Genomic DNA, 12841 nt, shown 5'->3' with positions numbered 1-12841 from the left:
AACCAGCGACTACGTCATCCTGAAACCAGAAGAATTAGATGGTGCCCAGCTACAACGGATGACTGCCCTGACAGGGAACACAACAGAGAAGCCCTGAGGGAGCAGGACAGCAGTGGGATGCAGACCCCAAATTCTCATAAGACCAGACTTAATGGTCTGACTGAGACTAGAAGGACCCCGGTGGTCATGGCCCCAGACCTTCTGTTGGCCCAGGACAGGAACCATTCCCGAAGCCAACTCTTCAGACATGGATTGGACTGGACAATGGGTTGGAGAGGGATGCTGGTGAGGAGTGAGCTTCTTGGATCAGGTGGACACTTGAGACTATGTTGGCATCTCCTGCCTGGAGGGGAGATGAGAGGGTGGAGGGGGTTAGAAGCTGGTGAAATGGACACAAAAAGAGAGAGTGGAGGGAGAGAGCGGGCTGTTTCATTAGGGGGAGAGTAATTGGGAGTATGCTAAAAAAAAAAAAAAAAATTTTTTTTTTTTTTTTTTTAGCAAGGTGTATATGGGTTTTTGTGTGAGAGACTGACTTGATTTGTAAACTTTCACTTAAAGCACAATAAAAATTATTAAAAAAAAATTCGAGGCACATACAATGGTTCGTAATAACAAATGGGCACTACTTTGCAGGGCATATCAAAACATTATTATTATTGTTACTGTGTTATTATGTTAAAGATGTTTTAGCATATCTGGAAGTATTTCTTTAGGGTTTTTTATGCATAGAAAGGTATGCTATATATTATATACTATGACAAACATTTGGCCGACATTAGATATGAACTGTACCTAACTGTTCCAACTTATGTACAAATTCGACTTTAAAGACAGACTTAGGAATGGAACTCATTCATAATCTGGGGACTGCTAGTACTGCTATTAGACCCCACTGGTCTCCTTCCCTGTTGGAGAAGAATACTGGTGACCTGGTGCCATTTGCCTCACTCACCTGTCCCACAATATTTTGGTAGATTTGCTGTAGGAATTTGTCTTCTCTGAGTGGCACTCGTGGGATGCCTGCTGGGTATGGACCCAGGAGCAGGTGTTTAAGACAGTGGAAATGGGAAGCTAGGCTGTGTGCATTAAGAAATGAAACTTAAAACTTCAAAAAATTTCTCAAAGATTCTATTTGGGTTCAGCAGATTGCTCTGTTCATAAACCTTGATTCCAACACCCTATGTGAAAATCACAGTCCGGGTCACACCATAAATACAAGAAAATTAAGGTTGTACCTTCTGGATGCTCCCACTAAATGGCTTGAGGATGCCCGAATTCTTCTTCACGTCATCGTAATTGGGGACACCACCGATAAATATGTCTGTGTTGCACTTAATCTGTGTGAAGCCTCCCTGCCAACAGAGTAAAAACAATACATGTTATAACTTTAGAATATATTATCAAGACGATCAACTATGCCTTGTGCCTGTTCAGGTAGAGACAGCCTCAAGACCCTATCACAACCATCTGTCTACATATTTGCTTAACTTTCACATTGCTTTGCATTGCTACTTACCACTTGTTCGGATGGTCGTAAATTTCTTAACCTCTCTGAGACTCAGTTTCAACATCTGTAAAATGGGAATCACAGACTCTACCTCATTGCTGTGTCATGGTGAGTGTGGTAGACTGAATTATCATTTGCCAGTATTTAGTGCCTCTTCCTGTAGTGCCCCTCCCTGCAGGAAGATTATCCTCAACCTGTCCATCTCAGGTGCAGTCACGTGATTTGCTCTGTCCAACAAAACATGCGCAGAAAAGACATGAATCACTTCTGGGCAGAAGCTTTCAGAGCCAGGTCCTTTTCTCCTTCTGCCATGATGAAGGGTCAGTGGCTGTTCTTTCAGTCTCCAAATAAAGCTGCAGCTAACCATTAATGGACATGTGGCATGAGTGAGAAATAAACACGTTTATGTTGCTGTTACCTGTCACCTAGTCAGCCCCAACTCATGGCGATCCCATGCGTAACAGAACAAAATGCTGCCTGGTCTTGTGTCTTCCCCATGATCAGCTGCAGATCAGACTGTTGTGGTCTATAGGGTTTTCACTGGCTGATTTTCAGAAGTAGATTGCCAGGCCTTTCTTGCTAGTCCACCTTAGTCTGGAAACACTGCTGAAACCTGTTCAGCATCACAGCAACACGCAAGCCACCACTGACAGACAGGTGGTGGCCATGCATGAGGTGCATCGTCCGGGAATCAAACCTGGGTCTGCCGCACGAAAGGTGAGAATTCTATCACTGAACCACCATTGCCCCCAAACCCTTATTACTGGCTGCTGATGTTTTGGGGTTATTTGTGACTGACTGGAACAGACTAGCTCCTCCTGGCTGCTGCAAGGAAGGAATGGGCTACTACTTAGGTAGCACTTTGCACAGAGCTGGATGCCTAATCAGCGTTCCAGTATGGCCAGTTATAGTTATATTCCGTAATGATAAAGGTGGAGCCCCTGGGGGGCCAAGAGAAAGGGAGAGGCACATGGGTGGGGGGCACTCCTTATTATCAAATACAAAGGATGAGACATTCTTCCATCTATTGAAATTGCAAGGAACTCCCCAATGTCAGTTACCACAAAGACTTTCCCTACTTCTGGTCATTTTAATAGCCTAAACTCCAGTGGGTGGGCTAGATAACAAGCGGTGTAATATGTAATGTCTAAACTCATTCAAACTTGAGCCTTAAGCAACAAGTTGAAATATCATAAGACAGCATACAGAAGATAAATTAAAAAAAACTGAGATCTCTGGCGATAAACACACTTCGAGTAACTTAAGTTATCGTTTGCTTTGGTTTATGGTAAAAGAAATAAAAAAAGTAGTAGCGGAATCTAATCATTTATTTGACACATATTATTGGACACCTGCTATGTCCGAGGCATTTTGTCAAATGTTGGGCAAACAACAGTAAATAAGAAAGACCAGTCCCCGCCCTTAGTGGGTTGACGATGGTGGGGAATACAAACTAGTGGCAGGCAGTTGGGATCAGTACTCTTACGGGGACTGTACAAGTGGCTGTGGGTGCACCTAGTGGCAGTGTGTGTCCCATACGCTAGACATAGGGAATAGGGGCACAGCCAAGGAAGAGGTAGAACTGTAGAAACAGGAAGAAGCCAGGGCTTGGAGGGAGTACAGGTGTCAGGGCAGAGTGAGGGAGTGGTCAGATCAGGCAGAGCCTTATAAGCCATGCTGAGGTGTTGGAAGAGCCCTGGGGGGTACGAAAGGTTAATAAGCTTGTCTGGTAACTGAAAGGCTGGAGGTTTGAGTCCACTCAGAGGCTCCTCAGTAGAAAAGCCTGGCAATCTACTTCCAAAAAATCAGCCTTGAAAACCCTATGGAGCACAGTTCTACTCTGAAACCGCGTCCACATGGGAATGCCATGAAGCCAAATTGACTAGATGGCAACTGGTTCGGTGTTTTAGTTTTGGTGGGTATTTCTCAGGTGAGCATTCCAGGGGTCAGTCTGGACACAGACTGTGCCTAGCTCCTGATTTAGTCCCCAGAAGTGTGCTCTGGCCCCTGCCTCTGCCAGTCACTAAGCTCTATGATGGCAGCTTCCACTGTCAGCCAAGCTTTTGAACAGGGTGGGAGGGCAGCTGGGGAGAGAACCGCCTGGGAGGAGACGTGATTAAGGCTCAACCCACTGAGGTCAAGCATCGGGCTTTCCCACTCCTGGCTCAGAGCAGCCTCAGCAGAACCACCCTTGCAGCCACACATAATGGTCACACCTTCCGTGTGTTTGTGTGGCTTTCCCGCTGGGCAGAACTCCAGCCTGCGCCATCCACCCAAACCTGTTTGGAAATAAACCCCAAGAGAAAGGGCATCAGCTTTACTGGAACAGTTTCAGTTTCATTCTCTGATACGGCAATAACAGAAACTCTGAGGTATGGCTTTCACCTGTGTTGTGGCTTCTCTGTAGGATCCTAGGGGTAAGTGCTGTGTCCTGAAGAGTTCCTTGGCTTTACAATCAAAGGCCTTAAAGGTACTATTTATTTACAAACACTCCCATCCTAAGCTTTTGTTCCTGTTTCACAGATGGTTGTAATTAAGGCCTGGAGAGATACAATGGCTTTTTGAATTTACATGATTAAACCCACATACCCCTCATGTCTATCCTTGAGAGCTTCCAATACTGTCTTGGGCTAAAGTCACCTGTTAGTGTTTTCTGGATTGTACCAGAAGTGACTGCTGTTTTCCCTTTAAAATCCATGTCCTTTCATCCATCTTCCTTCCTCTCTCCCTTCTGCCCTCCCTCCCTCCCTTCCTTCCTTCCTCTTTCCATTCTATTCTTCCTTTGTGCCTCATTTCCTTTCTTTCTTCCACGAATATTTATGGAGAACTTTTTCTAGGTATGAAGGGCTCTTAACTCCTGAAATAGAACGCAGTTTAGGATTCTTCTCATTTCCAAAGAGGTCCTTGGTTCCCACAGGAGCTTCTACCACTGCAGTCCCTGAGGCTGGCTTCTGGGCAGTGTGTTCTTTCTTTTCTTCTCAGGCAAACATCTCTTTCCCCACCAAAGTTCTCTTTTCCTTCCTTTCTTTTTTTTTTTCTACCAATACATTTGCTTATCAGAACACCCAAATTTGTCAATGCCCACTTCAAAGTTTGTGTCACACAGAATAAAAACTGTTGTGAATTAAGATGTTGGCAAATCTGTCCCCGTTGTTTTTAGGACACTGTGTTTTGTTTCCTCTGCAGAATCCTAGTGGATTATGTCTTCTAAAGCAAATATCCCTTAACTCTTCATAAAAATTTGGGTTTCCTTTGGATATGGCCTTAGACGTAAACGAATAGATGAAAGTTATAAATTGACTGGAAATTTTGTCCTTAAATTCGTGATAGTACTCTATTAACTAATGATAGTGACAATAAGCAAAACTACATAGTGACAAACATGTGCCAAGTACTGTTGTGTTTTACATCTATAATTCATTTACTTCTCACAAGTTTATGAAGTAGGTATTACTATTGTCACCACTATCTTCATCTTATGATGAGAAAACAGACTTGGAGAGGTCAAGTAACCAGTGCAGAGACATATCTACTAAAATACTGCCTATGGCAAGCGCTGAAATCTTGACTCGTCCAAATATCTGGCACTCATCTTAAATATTTAGCACTAACGGGTACCTTGGACCATTAACCCAACAACCAAAACTCTGCGTTGGAGGCCCAGTTAGTCATCATGGAAGAGAAACCTTTTTTTTTTTTTTTTTTAACTGGCTCTTGTGGGTCCCTCCTACCACCCTGGCTCTTCTCTGGCCTCGATTAACTTTTCCCTCCAGTTTGGTGGAAGGTTACATCAGGAGAAAATAGTCCCTAAAGTCTAGAAACTTTTCAGAGGGAAAGAGGGGATTTGGTGTGCAGGTGGGTGGATGGGGACCCGGGTCAAGGCCTGGGCAGCAGGAGATGGATTGAGGCCTTGAGCCTGAGGGCTGGCTGGGACCTGACCAGGCAGAAAAGTTGGGTGGGTAAGGAAGGAAGGGGTAGGAAAGAAAGGGGTAGGAAGGAATGTACTAAGTTCAGGAAAGGGTGCTAAAATATGAAGGAAAGTATTAGTTTTAACTTGCTAAATGATCTCTCACAGCTGGCAGTGGAAACTGCAATGGTTAGTAGAAACTGCTCACTGGTACCCCCTTCAAGTGGCACCCAGGGCATCTGCCATACCTTAGATACCCTGTTCACACTCTTGCTAAGTGGTAGAGCTGGGTGTTCTTGTCAGGCTCATCACCCCTGTACCCTTGGTCTCCATGGAGACTGTGCACTACACTGTGAAACCCCCCAAAACCCATACCAGTTGCCTTTGAGTCCATTCCAACTCATAGAGATCCTACAGGACAGAGTAGAACTGCCCCATAGGGTTTCCAAAGGCTGGCTGGTGAATTCTAACTGCCGAAATTTTGGTTAGCAGCCAGCACTTAATCCTGTGCCACTAGGGCTCCACCTACATTATACTGCCTACAGAAACAAAGGCAGGGGTGATGGTAGGGTTGGGTGAACGGCACCTAATTTTTAAGCAAGTTATTTATATTTACTCACTTAATCCTTACAACGACCCCATAAGGCCAGTATTATTATTCTCTCCACTCCCAGTTGAGGAACAGAAAGTTAAGTAACTTGCTCAGTGGTTAGCTGGGATTTCCACCCAAGCACTGGAGTCCAAGTTCATACTCATGCACGACAGGCAGAAAACAGTAACCCAGTTCACATTAACCAGCAAGGGTAAAGGCTATGTTCTTACCTCTGCCATTCCCTCCACTACCTTCTGTTTATCCACCTGCAAGATTCCATTTTTCGCTGTGCGAGATACTCGAAGCTCGTGCCAATGGCCTAGGGTGAGGGGATCTTCACTCCTGTTGGAAGATGGAAACCAAGAATCACTGGTCGTATGCATAACGTGCATCAGTCTAGCTCTGATCATACCAATACTGACCTTAGGGACCTCACATAATCTATTCAGTAAACAGAAAACAGTAATTCCTGCTTAGTAAAAATGGCAGGAGTCGCAAACCACTTTGTCAAGTCGATTCCAACTCAATGACGCTATAGGTCAGAGTAGAACTGCTCCTTAGGATTTCCAAGGCTGTAAATCTTTGTGGAAGCAGATTGCTTCTCAGGAGCAGCTAGTGGGTTCAAACTGCCAACCTTTTGGTTAGCAGCTGAGTACTTTAACCACTGTGCCACCAGGGCTCCTTTCATGCTAGGAAGATTGCATTTATTATTTTATTTATTCCTAACAGCAAGCCTGAAATGTGGATAGGATGAGCCCAGGTTTCTAGATACCATGAGGGTAACAGGAAGGTAAAATGTGATGTTAATTGTGTAAAAGGTTTGAAAAAGAGAAAAACATTATATGGGTGATGACGTAAAAAAAACAGATTCCTTGTGTACTGATGCCTGATGTCTGCAACCTCCTTTGAAATGCTTAAAAAAAAAAAAAAGGGTAAACGGAGATAGGGATATAAGGATGGATAGATATATAACCAAGCAAATATCCTGTTGTTGTCAGGTACCTTAGAGTCGGCTCCGACTCATAGCAACCCTACCTATGCACACCAGAACGAAATACTGTGCCATCCTCACAATTGTTACTATGCTTGAGCCCACTGTTGCAGCGACTATGTCAATCTCTCTCATTGTGGGTCTTCCTGTTTTTCACTGACCCTCTCCTTTACTAAGCATGATGTCCTTCTCTGGGGACTGATCCCTCCTGATAACACGTCCGAAGTATGTGAGACGTAGTCTTGCCATCCTTACTTCTAAGGAGCGTTCTGGCTGTACTTCTTCCAAGATAGGCTTGTTCATTCTTTTGGCAGTCCATGGTATATTCAATATTCTTTGCCAACACCACAATTCAAAAGCGTCAATTATTTTTTAGTCTTTCTTACTCATTGTCCAGCTTTCGCATGCATATGAGGCGACTGAAAACACCAAGGCTTGGGTCAGGCACACCTTAGTCTTCAGGGTGACGTCTTTACTCTTCAACACTTTGAAGAGGTCTTTTGCAGCAGATTTGCCCAATGCAGTGCATCTTTTGCTTTCTTGACTGCTGCTTCCATGGGTGTTGACTGTGGATCCAAGTAAAATGAAATCCTTGACAACCTCAAACTTTTCTCCATTTATCATGATGTTGCTTACTGGTCCAGTTGTAAGGGTTTTTGTTTTCTTTATGCTGAGGTGTAATCCATACTGAAGGCTGTGGTCTTTGATCTTCAGCAGTAAGTGCTTCAAGTCCTCTTCACTTTCAGCAAGCAAGGCTGTGTCATCTGCATAACGCAGGTTGTTAATGAGTCTTTCTTCAATCCTGATGCCCGGTTCTTCTTCATATAGTCCAGCTTCTCGGATTATTTTCTCAGCATACAGATTGTATCCCACTAAAACCTACTGCTGTCAAGTCGATTCCGACTCATAGTGACCCTATAGGACAGAGTAGAACTGCCCTGTAGCGTTTCCAAGGAGCGCCTGGATTGTATAGTATGGTGAAAGGATACAACCCTGATGCACACCTTTCCTGACTTTAAGCCATGCAGTATCCTTTTGTTGTTTGCCTCTTGATCCATGCACAGATTCTACATGAGCATAATTAAGTGTTCTGGAATTCCCATTCTCTGCAATGTTATCCATAATTTGTTATGATCCATACAGTCGAATGCCTCTGCATAGTCAATAAAACACAGGTAAACATCTTTTTGGTATGCTCTCCTTTCAGCCAGGGTCCCTCTGACATCAGCAATGATATCCCAGGTTCCACATCCTCTTCTAAATCTGGCTTGAATTTCTGGCAGTTCTCTGTCAATATACTGGTGCAGCTGCTTTTGAAAGATCTTCAGCAAAATTTTGCTTGCATGCACTATCAATGATATTGTTCGATAATTTCTGCATTCCATTGGATCACTTTTCTAAGGAATAGGCATAAATATGGATCTCTTCCAGTCATTTGGCTAGGTAGCTGTCTTCCAAATTTCTTGGCATATATGAGTGAGCACTTCCAGCGCTGCATTCTTTTGTTGAAACATCTCAACTGGTATTCCTTCAATTCCTGGATCCTTGTTTTTCGCCAATGCCTTTACTGCAGCTTGGACTTCTTCCTTCAGTACCATTGGTTACCTCTTGAAATGGTTGAATGGCGGCTAATTCTTTCTGGTATAATGACTGTGTATTCCTTTCATCTTCTTTTGATGCTTCTTGCATTGTTTAATATTTTCCCCATAGAATCCTTCAGTATTGCAACTTGAGGCTTGAATTTTTTCTACAGTTCTTTCAGCTTGGGAAATGCTGAGCATTTCCCTTTTGGTTTTCTTTCTCCAGGTCTTTCAACATGTCATTATAATACTTTGTCTTCTCAAGCCACCCTTTGAAATCTTCTGTTCAGCTCTTTTACTTCATCATTTTTTCCTTTTGCTTTAGCTACTTGACATTCAAGAGTAAATTTCAGAGTCTCTTCTGACATCCATCTTGGTCTTTTATTTCTTTCATGTCTTTTTAATGACCTCTTGTTTTCTTCATATATGATGTCCTTGACATCACTCCACAACTCAAGTGGTCTTCAGTCATTAGTGTTCATCGCATCAGATCTATTCTTGAGATGGTCTCTAAATTCAGGTGGTATATACTCAAGGTCGTACCTTAGCTCTCATGGACTTGTTCTAATTTTCTTCAGTTTCAACTTGAACTTATATGAGTAATTGATGGCCTGATCCACAGTCGGCTCCCGCCTTGTTCTGGCTGAGGATATTGAGCTTTTCCATCATCTCTTTCCACAGATATAGTTGATTTGATTCCTGTGTATCCCATCTGGTGAGGTCCATGTGTATAGTCACTGTTTATGTTGGTAAAAAAGGTATTTGCAATGAAGAAGTCGTTGGTCTTGCAAAATTTGATCATGCGATCTCCGGCATTGTTTCTATTACCAAGGCCGTATTTTCCAACTACCAATCCTTCTTCTTTGTTTCTAACTTTTGCATTCCAATCACCAATAATTATCAGTGCCTCCTGATTGCATGTACCATCAATTTCAGACTGCAGAAGTTGGTAAAAATCTTTAATTTCTTCATCTTTGGCCTTAATGGTTGGTGGGTAAATTTGAATAATAGTCGTATTAACTGGTCTTCCTTGTAGGTGTATGTATATTATTCTATCACTGACAGTATTGTACTTCAGGATAGATCTTAAAATGTTCTTGAAGACGAATGCAACGCAATTCCTCTTCAAGTTGTTGTTCCCGGCATAGTAGACCATGATTGTCGGATTCCAAATGACTAATACCAGTTCACTTCAGCTCACTAGTGCCTAGGATAATGATCTTCATGGATTCCATTTCATTTTTGACAATTTCCAATTTTCCTAGATTCATATTTCGTACATTCCACATTCTGATTATTAATGGATGTTTGCAGCTATTTCTTCTCATTTTGAGTCGTGCCACATCAGCAGATGAACTTCCCAAAAGCTTGACTCCATTCGACTCTACTTTGAGGAGGCAGCTCTTACCCAGTTATCTTTTCAGTGCCTTCCAACCTGAGGGGCTCATCTTCCAGCACTATATCAGACAATGTTCCTCTGCTATTCATAAGGTTTTCACTTGGTAATTCTCTTCAGAAATAGACCACCGGGTCCTTCTTCCTAGTCTGTCTTAGTTTGGAAGCTCAGCTGAAGCCTGTCCACCATGGGTGACCCTGCCGGTATTTGAATACTGGTGACATAGCTTCCAGTATCACAGCAATACGAAAGCCCCCATAGTAGGACAAACTGACAGATGCATGGGGGAAAGCAAATATAACAAGATGCTAATGGTAGAAAGTAGGTGGTAAGTATAAGGGTATTTACTGTACAGTTAACATTTCTACATGTCTGAAATTTCTCATAATAAAATGTTGGGGGAAAGCAGATTCCACATTTTCTGGCATTGTGATAAGGATTAAAACCACTTTAAAAATTCAATTTCTAATTCATGGTGGAAGCATGTAAGTTCAAATGACATTTGTGGGAGTTTTGCCTGTTACCGTTTATCATGTCCTGTGCATAAAGAGTGTAATTATGCATTTATATGTCTAAGAATGTCTAGTTTCTGGCCCATACTAAAATTTCCAATGTGTTTTGGTCCTGAATCATCTTTAGAAAACCCTCAGGAATACCACTGGAAACAATTATTGAAAGGTCATCATCCCCTCACTTGATTTTTGGCTCTGGCAAATGCTTTTGTAATTTGTCCTTAGCAATTAGAATTTAATCACCTCGGCTAAATCAATATGCAATAAAGAAGCAAGCTTCGTGTTTTAAGTGGTCTGTCTCCATAATAAGGGAAGGCATTGTAGCCATATTCTGGTCCTGCAGAGGTCATTCCTGGTCAATACACTGCCTTCCTTAGTGAAATAATATTGATCACAGCCATCAAGAGCTCATTTCGATGGTCTCGATTTTTTGAATCAGGTTCATAATGAATTTGACCACTTTATCCTTTTCCTAAAGTTAAAATGATTTCTCCATTTCCACAACTCCCTGTAGTTCAGCCTTTCACTGAACTTTCTTAAGTAAGCAGGAAGTCTTTGAAATGGTTCTCAAAACAAATAGCTTCCAAAGGGCGTCTGAAACACCAGCAATGATCACTGTTGTCAGCCTTAAACTTGAGAGGGATGGGATAAGGGAATGAATGGCTGTTTGCTTCTTGGAAACTCAGAGAACTTGCCTTCTTTGAATCACACCTAACACTTAAGACTGGTCCCTGGGTGGCACAAATGGTTTGCTCTTGTATACTAACCAAAAGGTTTAAGTTCAAATTCAGCCAGCTGTGCCTCAAAAGGCCTGGAGATCTGCTTTTATAAGATTATAGCCAAGAAAATCCTACACAGCAATTCTACTCTATAATGCACGAGGTTGCCATCAGTCAGAATTGACTCAACAGCAATGGTTCTTTTATTTATTTATTTATTTTGAACAATTCAAGAGTCCTTGGATGATGCAAACCATTACCTTGCATCTTCTTGCATCATTGCTTGGATGCTGACTGAGAGGTTGGAGGTTCAAGTCTACCCAGAGACACCTTGGAAGAAAGGTCTAGAAAATCAGCCTTGAAAAACTCTACGGAGCACAGTTTTACTCTGACACATGTGCAGTCACCATGAGTTGTAATCCACTCAAGGCAACTGGAAAAAGAACACTCAAAAATTATCCTTTCAGTCACCTTTCCTGACAGGCAGGAAAACAATATTTATGTATTAAAAAAAAAAAATGAAAAATGCTTCTCGTCAAAAACAGGTACTAAGTTATGAAAGAGAGAAATGTTGGACTTCCAATGGTCCCATGAGCCCGTGACTGCACAGATGGAGCTGCCACTACAGAGAGGCAGGGTGGTGCAGACAAGCTGTCAGGGAGGAGGGCTGTTTAGCCCTAACCCTCCCCTGGCTCCTTCTGGTCATGGCTATCCGGGCAGAAGCCCTTTGAAAGCTCAAGGTGAGAATCAAGGTGTCTTCCTTTTTCTAAGGGAATTGCTTAGTTCTAAGTGAATTGCTGAGGCTGTTTTGCATAATCATATGTAAATTGAATCAATTAAATACCCACCAAAGTTATCTATAGGTCATGTGTTTGCATAACCAGAGATACAAAAATGTTTGTCCCTTCCCCAAGGTGGGAGTTGTCACTGATGTGTAAGAAAGCAGCCACGGGACAAAAACAAATACTCCTTTTTAAGAATTGCTGACACCTGTAACAGCAAGCATTTCCCATCAGCCATGAGAAATGATCAGCAGTTAAGGGCAACGTATGATTGTAACATTTCACCCACATTCTCTTTCTAAAAATGAGTCTAGCAGTAGAAATAATGATTGGATAGAGCCCACAGTTTTCTTCAAAATAATAAAAAAAAAAAAACCCAAACAAAAACTAATTTCCTGCTGCAGGGCACCATTGAGAAAAACACACTCATGAGTTTCAAAAGAGAACAAGAAGCATGTCTGCAATAGATCAGTGGGTCCCTGGCTGGAAGGTTAAAACCACCATGGGGAAACACAATGAGAAACAGGAGACACAAAAAAAATAAGAAAAACGTCTGTACCTACCAACTACAGGCTCCAGGGGATTCAAAAAGATACTGAGTCACTGGCTGGGAACAATCGAATCTGCTGAGTAAATTAATAGCACAAACTAGACAACAGGAGGAAACTTTTTGACTAGTCAGAACCAGCTCTGCAAAAACCCAGCAAATACTTTAAAATTAGCTCCCCGGGTGGCGAAATGGTTAACATGCTCGCTGCTAACCAAAGGTTGGAAGCTCTAATCTACCCAGAGGCACCTCAGAAGAAAGGCCTGGTGCCCTACTTCTGAAAAATCAGCCATCGTGAATGCTGTAGA

The 12841-nt window shown here is 42.5% G+C and overlaps 1 protein-coding gene across 1 annotated transcript in view; it reads right to left on the bottom strand.

Annotated features, from left to right (window-relative positions):
- EGFLAM (EGF like, fibronectin type III and laminin G domains) overlaps window positions 1-12841 on the bottom strand; it is a 78563-nt gene that overhangs the window by 46169 nt on the left and 19553 nt on the right. Inside the window, exons 9-10 of the mRNA XM_003408003.3 lie at window positions 6237-6348; window positions 1236-1352 (exon numbers count right to left, since the gene is read on the bottom strand). Coding sequence (XP_003408051.2) covers window positions 1236-1352; window positions 6237-6348 — 229 coding nt within the window. The remainder of the gene's footprint in view (window positions 1-1235; window positions 1353-6236; window positions 6349-12841) is intronic.

The sequence above is a fragment of the Loxodonta africana genome, chromosome 2, assembly GCF_030014295.1.
Source record: "Loxodonta africana isolate mLoxAfr1 chromosome 2, mLoxAfr1.hap2, whole genome shotgun sequence".
NCBI classification, from domain to species: Eukaryota; Metazoa; Chordata; class Mammalia; order Proboscidea; family Elephantidae; genus Loxodonta; species Loxodonta africana.
This window is presented reverse-complemented; position numbering and strand designations above follow the sequence as displayed.